General features: G+C 35.1%; 2 protein-coding genes and 1 pseudogene across 2 annotated transcripts; 2 read left to right on the plus strand and 1 right to left on the minus strand.

The window, feature by feature from the left end:
• Positions 1–5,354: 5,354 nt before the first annotated feature.
• Positions 5,355–6,163, plus strand: LOC134279807 (uncharacterized). Its single transcript, XM_062762222.1, has 2 exons — positions 5,355–5,546; positions 5,642–6,163. The coding sequence occupies exons 1-2, from the start codon at positions 5,355–5,357 to the stop codon at positions 6,161–6,163; spliced, it is 714 nt and encodes a 237-aa protein (XP_062618206.1).
• Positions 6,164–6,800: 637 nt separating this feature from the next.
• On the minus strand, positions 6,801–17,240 carry LOC134279806 (nardilysin-like; annotated as a pseudogene).
• An 82-nt stretch (positions 17,241–17,322) lies between these two features.
• LOC134279805 (uncharacterized) lies at positions 17,323–19,552 on the plus strand. Its single transcript, XM_062762221.1, has 2 exons — positions 17,323–17,364; positions 17,685–19,552. Exon 2 carries the CDS (start codon positions 17,685–17,687, stop codon positions 19,404–19,406), a length of 1,722 nt encoding a protein of 573 aa, XP_062618205.1. The 5' UTR covers positions 17,323–17,364; the 3' UTR covers positions 19,407–19,552.
• The last annotated feature ends 530 nt before the right edge of the window (positions 19,553–20,082 follow it).

A 20,082-nucleotide genomic window follows, 5' to 3' on the forward strand; every position in this document is an offset into this window, starting at 1 on the left:
ATATAGGTAGATACAATCAGATACTTTGATATATTACAATGTATTCCTTAATTACGTACTGTAAATAGCCTTGTTTTGTGTTTATGAAGCAGCATGCCATTAGGTTTAATTGTAAATGTTATCATTTCTGAGATCTTTTTCTATAAACAAAATACACAGACATTTAAATCTATATTTACCAACTAGGAATTAAATCAACAGCTTCACTTATAACTGAAAGGTGTAAATTCGTCTAAAATGGCTTATCACTAAAGTCACGAAATTGGAGATATACGTACAGTACGAGGGGTGATCAAAAAGTTCGCCAACTATCTCTATATTTACTAAACCACAACCCAGATAGCAGGATGTTATTGGACATTCGTTGGGCCAACAATGCTCTTCTTATGTTGGGCCACCGTATTCTTTCAACATTGGGCCACCGGTAATTTGCTCATCGGCCCTTAATCAAACCAACTTGTTGGCTTATTGTTGGGCCAATGTAACAGTTAATATTGGGCCACTTTTGGGCCAGTGTATTCTTTCAATATTGGACAAACGTCATTTTTGTACAGTTGGGCCATTGTTACCAATTAATGTTACTCATTTGCTCTTAACTGGTTGTTCTTAAAATAATACTAAAATGAATTCCTCCATTTTGTTTACTTACACAAAAAAAATGTTTCTGGCATCTGCATCGTATTTGTTACCGACAAAAGGGCACAGAAAAGGGTAGAACTACAGTATGAGGTATGTAACAGTATATAACAGAAAGTAAGGCACTGTCACTTTTATCTGATCCCACTCCCATGTCTCCTCTTCTCTCTCCCGAGTCTCCTTTTCCCCCTTCTTTTCTTCTCTGTCCGTTTCTTCCTCTCCCATCCCTGTCCTTGGCATACCTTAGCCATTCTTTAATTGTGTTTTCAATGTCTTTTTAGAATCTCCAGTAGCGCTAAAATTGTAGTATTTGGTACTTAATACATTTGTTACATTTTTCAGTAAATAGTAAACATACGATTTAAATTTACAAGTATATCACTATATGTTTAAGCTGTCAATTAAGGAATAACCGTCTTTTTTGTTTCATGGTGTGATTAGGTAATTAGCCTGTATGATGAATGCATTTATGCATAAAATTTCTACGCTTGATCATCATCATCACACCGATTTTGATTCAATGTTGCTCCATATGAATCATTATTAAAAGTAAAATACATGTATAGAAAATTTATCGGTACACTGAAAAAATTTTAAATGAAAGAACCAATTTATGTTTTAATATTGAATAAATTTAATTTTAACTTAAATGTGTTTGATCATGTGTTCGATGTTAAGTGTATATAAGTAAAATGAGTGGTAGACTTCGGAAAATTATTCCCCTGGACACAAATTTAAATCCAAATTAAGGGGAAATTATTTATTGTTAATTTATTGTTTAAATGTTTTAAAACACATTTGTTATCTTATACATACATTTATTTTTCTTGTATATAAACAATAAATTTAATCACTGATAATTTATTTTGTTTTGATAAAGAATTTAACAAGCTTTGTAAATTTATTTTCGCTAACTTGTATTTTCAAGTTGGATTTGTGGTAGATTTATTTCTGATTGTAGAGACTATCGGATTTGTTTATATACAGATTTGTACCAATGTTTGGCCCAATGTTGGTCCAATATATCGGGCCAACATTGGGCCAATGAGCAGGACGACACTGGGCCAGGGTAATTTGCCAACATCGGCCCAATGATCTTGTTGACGTTGGGCCAACATTGGCCCAATGTCGCATTTATTGGGCCAATATTGGCGCAACGTTGGGACAAAATCTGTAGAAATAACACTCTACATTGGGCCAACATCTGGCAAATGAACAAACTTACATTGGGTCAATGTCATTTGCCAATATTTGCCCAATGTAACCGAAGACATTGGCCCAACCTTGGCCCAATGTTAGCATGCTATTTGGGACAGTGTTGACCCAACAGCACCTGGCCTTTGCACTTCCCCGTGTCTGATTTACACAGATTTGTACACGATATCGTTTTAACTATAAACGTTAATTAAGATGTGTCGAAGCAAACATAGTATAAATACTTAAAAAGTGGATGCAGATATGCAAGGTATCAGTCTCATTACGCTCGTGTCAGATTAAAAATGGCGCGGATATTACAAGTAGACCGGATGTTGTCTACCCAAGATGCTCAGCCATTTTCATGGTATTGGGCCAACGTTGGGCCGATGCCAATCCCTCAGCAAATATTTTCTCTCATGATAAAAGTTTTATGATATAACGCCAACAGTTCGTCCAACATACGTCCCGTTATACATAACCAACTATCAATATTCCACGTTGGACCATCGTTGGCCCAATAAAGATATAAACCAACAACGATAATACAACCATTTAATGTAAGATTGGACCAACGATGTTCTGCTATCTGGGATTCACATCCTGTTCCTGAGAACTTTTAATTAACATTTATTCATTCTTCTCTAAATTCTCATGAATACAACGCTCACGAAAAAAGTCATAATTTTAAGCGTTTTCTTACAAATAAATAAGCATGCACAAAAATATAGAATAAAACAATCTTTCAAGCTGTGATCACATAAGTTCAAAGTTAAAATGTTGAAAATATCATATCTAAACAAAATCAGTTTTGCAATGAAAAGCATGGACATAGAATGTCCTCTTAATTATTTTAGAATGTGCATCTAAATTAATATTTGGAACCAACGTTGTCCCAACTTAAAGCCCAGCAGCTAATTATAAAATTGACACCATCATTTAGTTGGCAGTATAATAATTGGGCCAACGTTGGCCCAATGTACTTATTCCATTTTTGAAACACCTAAACAAAATAACACTCGTGCTAACATCGGGCCAACGTTGGGCCAACATAGTATTACCAACTTTATAAGACATTTTCTTTAAGGGTGTATTACAAACATTAGGCCAACATTGGGCCAACATACTACTACCAACTTGATAAGACACTTTCTGTAAGGTTGTATTACATACATTTGGCCAAAGTTGGGCCAACATACTACTACCTACTTTATAAGACACTTTCAATAAGGGTGTATTACAAACATTGGGCCAACGTTGGGCCACACTACTACCGACTTGATAAGACACAGTCTTTATGGGTGTATTACAAACATTGAGCCAACATCAGCATCTTTCCTTTCTTGGAAAGTAACTTGAATGGAAGTTGCTTACGTTGGACCAACATTGGACAAACGTAGGAATTCTGTCATGGTTGAGAAGGTTGGCATGGTAACATTGGTCCAACGTTGGCCCAACCTTGTTCCCCCAACGCCAACCATACAACCTTTTACCAATGTAGGCTCAACATAGTCATGCTATCTGGGAATACAGATCAGAATGAAATTTGGCACACATAAAGTCATACACATGTTCTATAAAGAGCATATGTAATGGAACGTTTTTCCCCGTGTTTGTGACGTCACAATGTGAAAATGACGTCATAAGGTAGATCACTTGTGACAAAAAATGGTTGACTCAGTCGTATTCGAGAAACGAACGGCTGTAAAGTTAAACGTATATCTTGGAAATTCCTTTGTAGAAGTTTATAATAATTTGTATATGGTTTATGAAGACAAAAGACTTACCAGAGGTTTTGTCAATAATTGGATTGAATGTTTTAGTGAAGGAAGGGAGGTGGTTAAAAATGATGTTTGTTCTGTTGCCCAGTGAAAGCAAACTGGGAGAGAGACGTGTCTTTTATTAAGTAATTTGATATGAAAGATCGCCAACTTACAGTTAGAAAAATAGATGAATATCTTTACAATAATATAATTATCAAATACCTAAAATATCGTTTACTTAATTTAGGCTTTAGACAAATCAGATATGATAAAGTGAAGGCACCCATACTTCATCCAAGTAAAATAAACGACGCTAAAAAGGCAGGGTTTTGACTTGGGTTTTGATGGTCACCATGCTCATTCTGCAAAAGGATATCATTATCCACCCATACTATTGCCAAGATTAGGCCATTTCTAACAATTGGACTGTTTTTGTTGGAAAAAATAATTTGCATGGTAAGAAATACAAGAGTCGGAAAAATTTTAAGCTTCTATGACAGAACGCTAAGGAGCATGTCACGTGACCGCCTATATTACGTGATCCGCGCTTGGGCAGAATGGTTGCAGATGCGCATTAAAATCGGAGATGACTACTTTGAAACATTTTCAACACTGTAACCCTATATCATTTCTCTTTTGGAAGTTATTCAATTAGTTCGGGAACTTTTTGATCGTAAGTTAAATAATTGTAATGCTTTGATCAATTTATACTTTCATAAGGATGCTAGTATAGAGTTTTTTTATGAACTGAGTCCTTACTTGTTGTACGATTAAACTAAAATTACTATTTTCAATACTTCTAATAAATTTACAGCATATTTTTAAAGGAAAAATCCTCTTCAAAATATCTGTATACTTTTAATGTTTAAAAAATCACAAGAAATATAGCTATTCAAGTCAATAGAATTACAAGAACAGATATTTAAATGCATGTTTCCATCAGAACAGCATTAAATTTGCCAGAGATAATGTTTAAAGACTCTTTGCAGATGGCTCTGTCAAAAGCACAATTACCAGGTACATCTCAACACTTTTTAGAGTGGGGTATTGAAGAATGTAAGAGAAATTGTGAATTTTAATGCAACCTTTGCCACACAGGATTATGTAAACAATGCACGGACAAACATAAAAAAAGTCCACAGACAAAAAACCATGAAGTAGTCCTATACCAACTACGAAAACGACACCTGTCCACAGAAAAATGCAAGATCCACTCCACCAAGAATTTAGAACTTCTTTGTGATAAATGTGAAATTCCAATTTGTTCCAAATGTACTGCTACCTAACACATTCACTGATCTGGAATCAATTTATAAAGAGAAGTTTTCCCATTGTCAAGAAAAAAATGCAAAAATTCATGAGTATTTCCTTCCTGTATGTAAAGATTTACAGAGAGAAATTAATGGAGATGCCACAGAAATCAAGATCATGGCCAACGTAAGAACCTACATGAAGTCTGAAGCCGAGTCCCTTAAAATCTGGTGGACTCATTAACTTCTGAAAATATCGAAGAAGTGAACAAAATAGAGCAGTCATTAATGGAAAAAATAAATAACCAAGATTCAATAATTGAAAAGTATATTACCTATCTAATGACCTGGATAAAAAGTTCCGTGTTTACATGTCCTCTTTAAAACCTACAAAACTTTTCACTGAAGAGAACGTACAAATCCAACCCATACCAGAAACAACAAAACCAGTGACGCTTGTATATATGTATTTATTGCTGGAACGTACAGAAAAGAAGATATTGCCAAATTAATGGGAAATATAACTTTTCCAAATATAAAAGAAGAGAGGAGAAAAGTACAGCCCCTGAAAGAAAAACATTCTACATCATATCTGAAACCAACACTGTCTCTGTCTTCCTCTGTTACTGAGGTCAGGGAGTTCACTGTTCCAGATGTTGACGATATATTCCATATGTCACTAGATCAGTCAGGCAGACTCTGGGTAAGTGAATATGCTGGTAACAAACAGATCTACAGGGGCATCAGCTACAGAAAATAAAAACCAGTGGTGTAAATGGTTTCCACACCGTGACTCAGGACGGAGATCTGATCTTTACAGACATTGACAAGAAAGTCATTAATAGGACAACACTGGATAACAATATCACTGAATTCATTGAAACCAGACACTGGATACCATTCTGCATACACTCCTCCCACACAAATGGGAACATACTGGTGGGGTTGGTGACAAGTGGAGAGGCTAAAGTCACCAGGTACAACAAGACAGGGAAAGAACTACAGAACATACAGAGGGATAACAAAGGACAGGGACTATACAGTAGACCAATCTACATAACGGAAAACATTAATGGAAATATCTGTACATCAGACTATGATAAAAAGGCAGTAGTGGTGGTGAATAAAGTAAGAAAACACAGATTCTCCTACACAGGTCAGGAGTCAAAGTTTCGTCCCCATGGAATCTGTACCGATGTCCTCGGTCACATACTGGTGTGTGATCTGCAGAATATTCACCTCCTTGATAAGGATGGTCAATTCTTATCTCTACTAATCACACCAAAACAAGTATCTCATCCCGTTAGTGTATGTGGATGATGAGAACAATCTTTATGTGGGACAAGATAACAACACAATTAACATTATTCAACATCTCCAATTAATGAACACAAAATAGTGTGCTACTGTATTTTTCACTAGAAGTTTATGTATCTTTTATTTATTCTCCGTATAATGGCGGATATAATTATTCAATTATTTATTTTACAGGTGAGATGGGATTTTTGAATAAAAATGACTGCAAAGCCAAACTATGAAAATAAAAGGCTACTCTACTTAAAGCATCAAATGAAAAAAAGTATGCCTTACTATTGCTGAAACAACTTAGATATCTTCTCATAAATTTATATGAGATGTTCAACTTATAATCACGAGAAAAAATTCTCATTATTCCAAGAAAATTACATGTATCATTGGTCCCTGTCAGTCTGTTCTACTTGGTTTTCTGGAATTTTTCTAAATGTTTGCAGATATTGAGCTGAATTTTGGTATGTGAGTGTATCTTGATGAGTTACAGATCAAGTTTGAATTTCGTTTCGCTTCATTGATTTTTGACAGAATTATGGCATTTTTAATTTTTCATAATGGTTTAAGATCGGGTTCGTGCTGCGCTAAATTCTGAAGGTCAACATGGTAAATATGAAGCTAGAAAAGACATAAAATTTGCATACTGTAAAGTGACATCCTAAATAAAAAAGGGAAACCGGTAGGGAACATGTATTGCTTATGCAATACTCTCAGAATGCTTGTTTGTATTCTGCTCTCACCATGTCCCAATCCATATATAAAACTGTTTGGTATACCATAAACGTTTCATTTATTTTGTTTCTATATGATACATCTTAATATCGTATCTTTATACATTTACCATGTACCATTAGAATAATTCAATGCTGAAACAGCATCTGCTAGTAATTCAATGACTCTCCATTCCCTACATAATAGTATCTTTTTTTATAAGGTCAAAGTATTAAAAAGCATTAAAAACCTCCACAACCCTTTCTTTAACATTTCTCACTGTGGCTATATATGCAGCCTACATCAGTTTGTGATACAGTGGTAGTCAAACATTGGCATTTTAGATCTGAGCTGCTGTATATCACTGATACACTGGTGGTCAGGATAGTTACAGTCTTTGACAGGTCTCACAACATAGCTCTTTTCTCTGTCACGTTTGTCTGTGTTAGCTTTCTTCTGGGGAGGTTCCACTTCATCACCCTTCCCATCTTCCTGCTCCACTTCTGGGTTTCCAAGAACCTGGAGCACGAATAACAGATTAAAATCAAATGTGAAATATCAAGACTTTTTTAGAACTTGAAACACATTTTGGGGGGATAATATATTAATAAATAGCAACAAGTTTAACTCTGAAACCTCTCCGCGTTTTAACACATAGAAATCTCTAATTTGAATGTATTTTTCATAAAGGGTTTTTAGAATGTGAAAGAGAAATTGTAAGATTTTTTATACCTGAAAGCTTATCCTTTTCTGATTTTCTCCCAGATACTGTTTGTACCAGTTCCGCAGGTCTTCTAGTGTTAACGTCCTCAGTATAGCTACCTACAGTAAAAGCAAATCAAAGCATATGAACCTTCATACAGAATACCTACAACAAATGTTATAATAGAACTTCAGACTTTCAATGTGTAATAAACTTTTCAGAAAACATACATAAAACTGCCCTTTATAAATAAGTCTTACAATACCGACCTCTTTCTCTAGTCTGTCAAACACGTAGTTTTGTTCCTTACACTCCCCCCAGTATCTGTTGACTTCCTCCTCTAATTGAGTGTCCTCTGTAAGCTTGACTGCTATCAGAGACTCCACCTTAAATATACCACAGGGACGTCAGACCAACACAACAAAGATCTTAAATATACCACAGGGACGTCAGACCAACACAACAAAGATCTTAAATATACCACAAGGATTAAGACTAAAATAAAAGGGTAGTGAGCTTGCTCAAAGAACAGAATTTAATTTGTACTTTACTGCTTTACACCAATTACTAATGTATCAAACTCCTCTTTGGACATTTCATCCAACATCTCTTTGAACTTGTTCAGGAAATCCTCAATATGGTTGTCAACCTCATGCATCCTACAAAAATTATAAAAATGTAGTTTATCAATTTTTTAAAATTTGTCATAAAAATTCAATTAACTGTGGTAACAATTAACCAAATCAATGAAAAATACTCTTTATAACATCAACTATCTAAACTCAGAGGTGATTACCGATTTAAAAAGAAAAAACATTGGCACTATATGATTGTTTTGTATCAGTAACTATTTTATATTAATATTTATTTGCAGTGGGATAAATGTAAACTAAAGTCTGGTATACACAAGTAATAAATCTTACGTAAACTTCTGGGCTTGGAACTGGACTGTTACAGCGAGTCCCATGATGCCACTGTGACCAGGTTCTGACAGTATACAGTGTATCCCAGTTGTAGTTGTGTCCTCAGTACGTCAAAACACGGCTCCTGCATTCTTAACTATAAAAAAGAAATACTGGTTTTTTACATGTGGAGTGTAAAACACGAGGGATTCCCATGTATATCAATGTCAGAGAACATGGCAAAAGACATCAAAGTTAGACTCCATGAACTACTCAGACTAAACCTTTGTTGAAGCCTATACCACTTAAATCTAAGAATTTGTTGATGACGGTTTTGACTGAACCTTATGCCACTTACATCTAAGAGTTCATTGAAGACAGCTTTGACTAAACGTTATGCCACTTACATCTAAGAGTTCATTGAATATAGTTTTGACTGAACATTATGCCACTTACATCTAAGAGTTCATTGAATATAGTTTTGACTGAACATTATGCCACTTACATCTAAGAGTTTGTTGATGATGGTTTTGACTGAACCTTATGCCACTCACATCTAAGAGTTCATTGAATATAGTTTTGACTGAACCCTATGCCATTTATATCTAAGAATTTGATGATGTCGGTTTTGACTGAACCTTATGCCACTTACATCTAAGAGTTCATTGAATATAGTTTTGACTGAACATTATGCCACTTACATCTAAGAGTTCATTGAATATAGTTTTGACTGAACCCTATGCCACTTACATCTAAGAGTTTGTTGATGATGGTTTTGACTGAACCTTATGCCACTCACATCTAAGAGTTCATTGAATATAGTTTTGACTGAACCCTATGCCACTGTTATGGGTCAGAATAACCCTAAATGCCAGCAAAGATCAATCACACAGTTTAAACTTAACAATAATTTATTTACAGTAATATACAAATCATTAAGTACAAACTTAGCAAAAATCTAAAAATACATACATCAGAGTGTCCGTTGCTGCACACAATGTCCCAGTGAAATTATATCCCAGTAATACCTCAATGATGCTTATACGACAATTTATCTATGCATCGAATTGACAGGGTATTTATATACAGTAATATAAATCTAGAATATTCTAGAAATTGTAAATACATGATATTCCTGGAAAGTTCTAGACATAAACAAAGTTCAAGAATGTTCTAGAAAAAATGACCAAACATATTGACCACTCTGGAATGTTCAAGAAACTTAATGTTACTAATAATATACATGATGAAACAATACACATCTCACAACACCTCCCCCCTTAAAAAGTTTGAATGTCAATGAAAACTTATATTATTAAAACATAGGTACATTAATACAAAAACTAGTATGTTTACGATACTCTGGACAAGGCATACCACATTTTCATTTTCATCTGAGAACTCTTCAAATTTTCTTGTGCTAATTTACAAGCATTGTAAAGTTTTTCTTTGAAATCAGACACATAATCTAAAAGATTAAGATCACTAGTCTCAGTCAGCCACTTTTCCTTCAACAATTTCAAAGGACCTCTAACTGTATGACCGAACACCAATTCAAAAGGACTGAACCCAAGAGACTCCTGGACTGCTTCTCGTGCAGCAAATAGTACAAGATAAACCCCTTCATCCCAGTCTTTTTCATACTGGTAACAATAGGTCTTTAACATTGTTTTTAGGGTTAGATGAAAACGTTCTAGCGCTCCCTGGGACTCAGGATGATAAGCAGTTGATCGATACTGCCTAATACCCAACTCATGCATGACTTGCTGGAACAACCCCGACATAAAATTTGAGCCTTGATCCGACTGAATTGCCTTGGGTGCTCCTACAAAACTGAAAAACTTGGTTAGGGCCTTAACTATGCTCTTTGCCTTTATATTCCTAAGAGGTATGGCTTCAGGAAACCGAGTGGATGTACACATAATGGTAAGTAAATACTGGTTTCCAGATCTAGTCCTAGGCAAAGGTCCTACACAATCCACCAACACTCGACTAAACGGTTCTTCAAAAGCTGGAATGGGTTGGAGAGGAGCAGATGGTATCTTCTGATTTGGTTTACCTACCATCTGACAGACATGGCATGATTTGCAAAACTTCGAAACATCCTTTTTTAGCTTAAGCCAATAAAAATGACTCAAAATCCTGTTATAAGTCTTATTAATACCTAAATGACCAGCCATAGGTGTATCGTGAGCTAAACTCATGACATCTCGATGATAAGCAGCTGGGACCACTATCTGGTGAACAACACGCCACACTTCATCTGGAGAAGCATCAGGTGGTCGCCATTTTCGCATAAGGATGCCATCTTTCATATAGAAGCATTCTCCAACTTTAGTAGCCTCTTCTGGTGGAAGTGCCCTCTTACTAAGTTGAATGATATCTGGGTCTTTATGTTGTTCAGAGAGTAAACGTTCTCGGCTGAGGATGTCCTTGCCTTGGTTAACTAGTGGATGCAACTCATCATCCTCACCACCAAATTTTGGTAAAAGTTCTTTCTTCTCTTGCTTCTTGATATTGTGTGGTTCCACGCTTGTTTGAGTGCCATCAAGGTCAGATAAGAAAGTGTCATTCAAATCAATATCAACAGAGGAATTCGTCTCGTCAAAGGCTTGAGTATGGTCTGCCTCCATTTCTCGTCTTCTGGCCATCGCTCTAGTAACAGCACAGGCTGGATAAATGTCATCATCTTCATCATCGCACATAACATCTGGAGTGATTTTCTCACAAACTATAGGATCTGGTACAACTTTTCCACCAGCTAAATCGTTGCCTAGCAACAAAGAAATGCCTGGAACGGGAAGAGTAGGTCGAACACCTACGATAACAGGTCCAGTAACTAAATCTGACTTCAAACTAATTCTATGCAGGGGAACATCAATGACGCCTAGCTCCACACCCTGTAATAAAACTGACCCACCAGTAGAAGTCTGCTCAGACAAAGGAAGCACGCCCTCTAACAATAACGTCTGTGCAGCACCAGTATCTCTCAAAATCTGGACAGGTTTAATTTCGCTAGAGTCACCGAGTGAAACAAATCCCTGAGACATAAAGGGCTTATAATCCTCCATAGAATCAATAGAACTGGACTGTGAACCCTGGACATCAGGAGTGTCAGAACAAATCGAAACTAAGGCTTCTCTATCACCTCTAACTGCCGCACAAGCATGTGGTTGAGTTTTATCAAAGTCATTTTTTCTCTTAAGTTTAAAGCATTCACTGATCAGATGACCTTTTTTCTTACAATAACTACAAGCAGGAAGCGACCCTATTCCAGAAGATCCTTCAAAACGTCCTGGACCGGACTTAGAACCACCTTGGGATGGAGACTGGGAACTTGTGAAAGACTGAGACCCTGAACCACTCTTTTTATATGTGTCTGAATTGGTAGAATTACTGCTAGTCTGAGATCTTGATACAAAATTCTTTTTATGAGACAGAGCATAAGTATCAGATATGACTGCTGCCTCTTCAAGAGTTTTCACATTCTTATCTTCTAAATGTGTTTTCAAATCTTGAGGAACACATTCCTTAAACTCTTCTACCAGGATGACTTGGCGCAAATTAGCAAAAGTTTTATCAAGATTCTTAGATCTAAACCAATGATCGAATAAATCTTCTTTCTCTCGTGAAAATTCAACAAATGTTTGATTATCAAACTTCCTATACTTTCTGAACTTTTGTCTATACGCTTCAGGTACTAATTCATAGGTTTTTAATATTGCTGCTTTGACCTTCTCATAGTCTGAACTTTCAGCTACCCCTAGTGCAGAGTATACCTCAGCTGCTTTGCCAACCAGTACACTCTGTAACATTGTTGACCAAACGTGTTGTGGCCATTTAAGATTCTCTGCGACTTTTTCGAATTGGGGAAAATATTTTTCTACAGATTTTTCTTGAAATTTCGGAACTAACCTAATGTTTTTTGCTGCGTCAAATTCATTCTTGACAAATGACGGTTCTAGTTGGTGCTGTAATCTTAATTTCTCTAACTCAAAGTGCTCTTGTCTTTCTAATTTGTCTAATTCAAATTTTCGTTCACGCTCTCGTTCTTCTCTTTCTAATTTGTCTAATTCAAATTTTCATTCACGCTCTCGTTCTTCTCTTTCTAATTTTTCTCTTTCTAATCGCATTTTCTCTAACTCTAATTGAAACTGATATTCTGCCATTTTGTAAGAGCCTAATTCTGATTTAACTGTATATTCTGGAAGATCATATTTTTCAAAGATGTTTTCTTCTACTAGTTTGTTTGCAACCTTAATTCTAATGTCTTGCTTTCTCTGAGAGGATTTAACATCTAACCCAAAATGCAAACCTAATGCGATCAAGTCATCCTTTTTTAACGTATCAAAAACCTGAACACTTGGTGAACTAAGAAAGTCTGTGACCGAAAATACCATGTTGAGTTTTGCTGGCTTATAGTCAAATTTAACGGTTCAATAAACAAAATTCTGACAATAAACTGCAAAAATGAAAAAAAAAAAAAATTCTTTATCCCGGACGAGCCCCCAATTCTGTTATGGGTCAGAATAACCCTAAATGCCAGCAAAGATCAATCACACAGTTTAAACTTAACAATAATTTATTTACAGTAATATACAAATCATTAAGTACAAACTTAGCAAAAATCTAAAAATACATACATCAGAGTGTCCGTTGCTGCACACAATGTCCCAGTGAAATTATATCCCAGTAATACCTCAATGATGCTTATACGACAATTTATCTATGCATCGAATTGACAGGGTATTTATATACAGTAATATAAATCTAGAATATTCTAGAAATTGTAAATACATGATATTCCTGGAAAGTTCTAGACATAAACAAAGTTCAAGAATGTTCTAGAAAAAAATGACCAAACATATTGACCACTCTGGAATGTTCAAGAAACTTAATGTTACTAATAATATACATGATGAAACAATACACATCTCACAACACCACTTACATCTAAGAGTTTGTTGATGATGGTTTTGACTGAACCTTATGTCACTTACATGTAAGAGTTCATTGATGACGGTTTTGACTGAACCATATGCCACTTATATCTAAGATTTTTTTGATGATTCACTTACGTCTAGGAGTTCGTTGATGACGGTTGACCTGATATCCCCGGGGTCAGACTGGAGGTACACTGTGATGCTGGAGTTGGCGTCCTCCATGTTAAAGCTGTTTGTCTGGCAGTAACTCCACTGTTTAGGAATCTGGTACAATCTTCTCTACAAATACATGTACATATAAAAAATGTAAAACTTTCCAGCTGAATAAAGATGCTAGACATAATTTGAACTCAATCTTATAGTGCATATTACTTTTACATTATTGACCATGTAATTATTTACAAGTTTTAGCCATGTATACAAGATTTTGGATATAACATTATTTTACATGTTTAACAGAGATCTTTTTCTCTTTCATCTTGTTCTTTAGACATACAAATTTATTCCTTGCCTGTCATATTTCTACTTACCCTGTACATTTTAGAAGATTCCACTTTTCCATATAATTTTGATTCCACCCTCTCTTTATACGAAGTAGCCTCCTGCAAAATAGGATTAAAATTACATTATCAATTAAAGGGACAAAAGAAAAGTTTGGACACACCCAAAAATCTTAAACCATTGACAGGAATGGAGATACCTTGATACTGTCTTTAACAGTAGTCTTGGCCAGTAAATAAAAAAATATTTTAATTTTCATAGTGCATTTCTTTTTAAACAGGCAAAACTAGAGATGTTTTTAACTGTTTGTCAACTTTATCTTTCTCAGATTTACATTGGGTGTAACATTGCCGACCACTAGGACGTCAGCTTTTATACTCTGTCTGAACTCTGTCAGGAAGTGTCGAAGATCCTCATTGGTCAGACTGTCAATTACACTGTATATTTCAGGGGCAGGCCTATAGTGGGGGTCCATCCACAAAAGGAGATTAAAAAACGAAAAGAATTTTGATTTCACAGCTTGAAAAAAATTCTTACAGGTAATTTCTGGTTGAATCCATTCACTTTGAATTTAAGACCTGTATCATCCACACTGATTGAGTAGCTGAAAATTTAAACAATTTTAATCAGGAAAGGAATTAGTCTACTATGATACACAGATATATATTTTATGACAATGGATGTAGTACTAGAACAAATTCTCAAGGTCAGAATCAGGAGATAACTTACTCAAAGCCAGCCATGATAGCAGGATATGTAGGGGCATCCAATTTATGGTTCATCACAGCCTTAAATATTTTCAGCAGTCCTTGGCTTCAGAAATACCATTAATACAATTACTCATCACACTTGTCTATATATGTACAGTATGTAAAGTATTCAGCAAAATTAGGGTATTCTTAACTCTTCACTGATTGGTTGGCCACTGGTGACATCAACTGAACATACACATATTAACCTATTCTAGCCTTTTCATTGATTGGCTAGTTATTAGTGATATCAACTGAAAGTACAGATAAGTTATTCTTACCTCTTCACTGATTGGCTGGCTACAGGTGACATCAACTGCACACACACATAAGCTACAAAAGAAGTTTCAACTGTAAGCCATGAAGCTTTAGCCATCATTATACAAAATGTAGTAAAACTTATTTCTTAAAGATACTGAAATTGGTTAATTTAGTATCGTGATGCATTATCTGAATATCTCTCTTTTTTAGGAGTGAACCATTTACCTTTTGGCACTTTAAATTTCATATCCTTCTTGTAGTACAATGTACACAACTCATTTTCTGAGAGAGTGATAGGATGCTGAATTGAGAAAACCTTCCAATTATATACATGTACATTGTACAAGAATAATCACACATATTAATTTGAATCAAGAGCTTATTTTAAATTTTGAACAAAAAAATAAGCCATGAACAAGTCCTACCTTTGTACAATACTTTGCTTCCACCTCTGCTATTGTGAAATCTGTAGCTGTAAAATAGAATGAACAAATTAACATACACAGGAATATCACTCACTCACTCGGTCGTACACAGGAATATACAAAATATTAAAAGTGTATTCTTTAGTAAGCTGATATCCAAGTCTCGTGTAAATAAGAATTCAAGTTCTAATTTTAAATAGTTACCAAGAATAACATGATTTACAATATAACTCCATCACTACATATTACATACCTATTGATTTGTTTGGTGTTGGTAAGCAAAGGTCAGGATTTTTAGGTGGATCTGAAAGAAAATGCATACAGCCATTAAGTTTTAGTTTTAAGTCTTGCCTAAAGTGAACAAAAATTCAAGGCTCATAACTTGATGAAATCTAGGTCTAACAGATTTACATAAAAATTCATTTCTTTTGTTTCTATGTAGTCTAATGGTTTTATGAAATTAGTAAACAGTGCATTCATGCTCTGAATACCACCTTGCCATCTTTGAATCCACTCCGGTTTGATTTCTGCCACTCCGTACTTTACAGGGCTCCATTTGATATCCTGTCTGTCACATTTATCTGACAATTGTTTGGATGACAGGAAAATACAACAGTTGTCTGCCCTTAGATCTGCCAAACACTTAACAATCAGCTGAAAAAATTTAAAAACCCTAAAAAATAAATTCTTAACATTTATTGAATTTCGTCAAGTTAATTCTGTATTTACTAGACATACCTCTGGGTCATATTCATACATTAAATCTCTGCCAGTTAGAACATCTTCTGGGGAGAATATCTGCATGTTTTCTGAGACTTTCTCTACATAATCCATTGCATCTCCCTAAAACCATAACAAAAAAATTTTCATTCCAAAATCCAAAGCAAAATGGGACATATTTATATTCCTGAAAAGAATACTGCAAACAACTTTTTTTTTACAAAACTAAAACACTTACCTTTTCTTTACTTCATACATCTGTCTTAACTTGAACTGACTACAACATCTAATTTTTTGTTTACCTTGTTCATACTCTTCTTTTTTTATAATTAAGCATCTATTCATTACCTGACTACAATGCCTACTCCTTCCTTGCCTGTCTAAAACAACTACCTTTTCTTTAAATCTAAATTTGGTTTCCTCCACTATCTTCATCTCATCAAAGTACTGCTTCTGTGGTCCTTTGTTCTTCAGTAAGTGTACGTACTGGAAAACTGTCAGTAGAACTTCCTCAAACTGTTCAAGTCCCCGGTCAGTAAGGGTCAGGTTCACCACAAACTGAGTGGCTGTGGTGTTTAGTTCAAATCCATTGTAGCTGTGGCCACTCTCCACTGCTGCTGTAGCAAAATATCTACAAAATACCAAAAAGAATCACTCAATCTTTACCTAAGAAACATCATAAAAAAATCATACAATCAAAAGTAAATATCCATTCCTGTCAAAGCAGATGGTTGTCCATGTGGGGCAGTGGTTAGAGCACCTGCTGTCTGCTTTATAGTCCACAGTAATGAGTTGATTGTTACATTATGGGCTCAAATCAACAGTCCTTCAGATGAGACCATATAAACCAAGGTCTAATTTTATCAAGTCAGTATAGTTTGCAGAAAGGCATATCATACGGCTATTTATGAAAAATGTTTGGCAACTTCCCTGAAGTTACTGAGATACATGTCAGACTTAAAAATGCCTCAAAGACTGAATTTGCCACCAACTTGAATTTATACATATAGGTAGTTACAATCAGATACTTTGAAAAAATTACAAGACATTCTTTAATTATGTATTGTAAATAGCCTTGTATTTGTGATTTTGAAGCGACATAAGGTATCAGGTTCCACTGTATCTATTATCTATTACTGTCTCTGAACCTCTTTCTTTGTGTCACAATAGACATTTAAATCTATATTAATCAACAACCAGGAAGTAAATTACAGCCTTGCTTTAAATTCACAGGTGTAAATTCGTTCTTATGGCTGGATCAAAATGGCTGATCACTAAAGTCACCTTGGAGATAAACAGTAAGTTAAATGATTGTAATGCTTCAATGATCAATTTATACTTTCATAAAGATGAAAGAGTTTTTATGAACTGAGAGTCTTTATTTGTTGTAAAATCTCAATAAGTTGACTCATTTCAATACTTATAATAAATTTACAGTATGTCTCTGAACAAATATCCTCTTTAAAATACTCTCACTGTATGCTTTTAATGATTCACTGGAAATCTCTTCAAGTCAACAGAATTACAAGTAAGGAACAAACATTTGAATACCGGTAAGTCTTTCCTTCTGGACAGCATTAAATTTTCCAAAGTGATAATAACTTAAACACTCTTTCAGATGGCCCTGTCAAAAGCACAATTACCAGGTACACCTCATCACTTTTTTGAGTGTGACATTGAAGATTGTGAGAGAAACTGTGAATTTTACTGCAATATTTGTCATACAAGATTATGTAAACAATGCAGGGATGAACATCAAAGAAGTCCAGAGACAAAGAGCCATGAGGTAGTCCTATACCAACTACGGAAACGACAACTACCCAAAGAAAAATGCAAGATCCACCCCACCAAGGATAAAGAGCTTCTTTGTGATGAATGTAAAATCCCAATTTGTTCCAAATGCACTGCCACACAAGAACATAGAGGTCACACATTCACTGATCTTGAATCAATTTACACAGAGAATTTTTCCCATTGTCAAGGAGAAATTGCAAAAATTCATGAGTATTTCCTGCCAACATCTAAAGATTTGCAGAGAGAAATTAATGGAGACGCCAAAGAAATCAAGAAGATAATGGACAGCATAAGAATCTCTATGAAGGCTGAAGCCGAGTCCCTTAAAAGTCTGGTGGATAAAGTGGCTTCCGAGAATATTGATGAAGTAAACAAAATAGAAATTTCATTACTGGAAAAATTAAATAACCAAGATACAACCATTGAAAAGTATATTACTTATCTCAATGACCTGGATAAAAAGTTCCATGTTTTTTTGTCCTCTTTGAAACCTTCAAAACTCTTAACTGCAGAGGACATACAAATCCAACCCTTACCAGAAACAACAAATCCAGTGATGCCTGTATTTACTGCTGGAAAATACAGCAAAGAGAATATTGCCAAATTACTTGGGAAAGTAACCTTTCCAAACAAAAATGGAGAGATGAGAAAAGTACAGCCTCTGAAAGCAAAACCTCCCAAATCAAATCCGAAACCATCAAGCTATCAAGTAATGAAAGACAGTAAAACAACATCTAGTGTGAAACAAACACTGTCTCTATCTTCCTCTGTCACTGAGCTCAGGAGGTTCAACGTACCATATCTTAACGGTGTGTGGCATATGTCTCTAGATCAGTCAGGTAGACTTTGGTTCAGTGATGGTGATTGTTTCCTTGTCCAAACAGATCTACAGGGGAATGAGATACAGATAATAAAAACTAGCGGTGAATATGAGGGTTACCACACAGTGACACAGGATGGCGATCTGATCTTTACAAACATGTACACGAAAGTCATTAATAGGATCACACCAGACAACAATATCACTAAATTCATAAAAACAGAAGACTGGGTACCACTCAGCATATACTCCTCCCGCATCAATGGAGACTTACTGGTGGGGATGGGGAAGGGTGGAGAGGCTAAAGTCACTCGGTACAACAAGAAAGGAATAGAAATACAGAACATACAGAGGGTTAACAAAGGACAGGAACTGTATAGAAATCCAATTTACATTACAGAAAACATCAATGGAGATATCTGTACATCAGACCTCAGTAAAGCGGCAGTAGTGGTGGTAAATAAATCAGGACAACACAGATTCTCTTACAGGGCACAGGGGTCAGGGTTCTATCCTTATGGAATCTGTACTGATGTCCTCGGTCACATACTGGTGTGTTATCTGCTGAATATTCACCTACTTGATCAGGATGGCCAATTCTTGTCTCTACTACTCACACCAAAACAAGTATCTGCTCCCATTAGTGTATGTGTGGATGATAAGTACCAGCTTTATGTGGGAGATAATTTGAACAATACAGTTCAAGTATTTAAATATCTTCAATAAATGAACACACAATAGTGTGCTACTGTATTTTTCTCTTCAAGTTTGTGACAATTGTGTATCTTTCATTTATTCCATTTATAATTGAAAATGTAATTATTCAATGATATTTCACAAGTGAGATAGGATTTTTAATATTTGAATGACTGCAAAGCAAAACAATGAAAATTAAAAGCCCATTTTAATGCATGAAGTAACAAGAGGCCCAAGGGCCTTGAATCGCTCTTCTGATAATTGTACAATCTATCACTTCTATTTGAAGCCTCTAACCCTAAGTATCCTAAGACCCAACTTGCATCAACTGACAAAGTTTGATGATTCTTAGCCAATTAGGACTGAAGATATTTTAATAAAGCTATATGAAAAAAACATAAGTAGGCCACATTTACATACTTTAAGATTGAGTTTTTCTGAGGACTCAAGATGCAAAAATAGACAAAGATTGAAGATTCTAAGCCAATAAGTATTTGAAATATATTTAAAAGTAGGTCACTGTGACCAACTTTTTTTGTCTACATTTTCTGAAAACCAAATATGCATCAACTGACAAGGGTTGATGATTCAATAAAATGTCAAAAGTAGGTTACTGTGACCTAATTTTTAGTAGATGATTTTCGAAAACCCAATACATCAACTGACAAAGATTGATGATTCAAAGCCAATAAATACCTGACATATT

Source organism: Saccostrea cucullata, unplaced genomic scaffold (assembly GCF_032062105.1).
Source record: "Saccostrea cucullata isolate Sc308-1 unplaced genomic scaffold, CSIRO_AGI_Scuc_v1 ctg19356, whole genome shotgun sequence".
Classification (NCBI taxonomy): domain Eukaryota; kingdom Metazoa; phylum Mollusca; class Bivalvia; order Ostreida; family Ostreidae; genus Saccostrea; species Saccostrea cuccullata.

Bases quoted from the DNA above. Each gene is read 5' to 3' on its own strand.
- LOC134279807 (XM_062762222.1), top strand. From the start codon at position 5,355: ATGGGAAATATAACTTTTCCAAATATAAAAGAAGAGAGGAGAAAAGTA. The intron at 5,547-5,641 runs GTAAGTGAATAT...ACCGTGACTCAG, and splicing joins ATCAGTCAGGCAGACTCTGG to GACGGAGATCTGATCTTTAC.
- LOC134279805 (XM_062762221.1), top strand. From the start codon at position 17,685: ATGGCCCTGTCAAAAGCACAATTACCAGGTACACCTCATCACTTTTTT.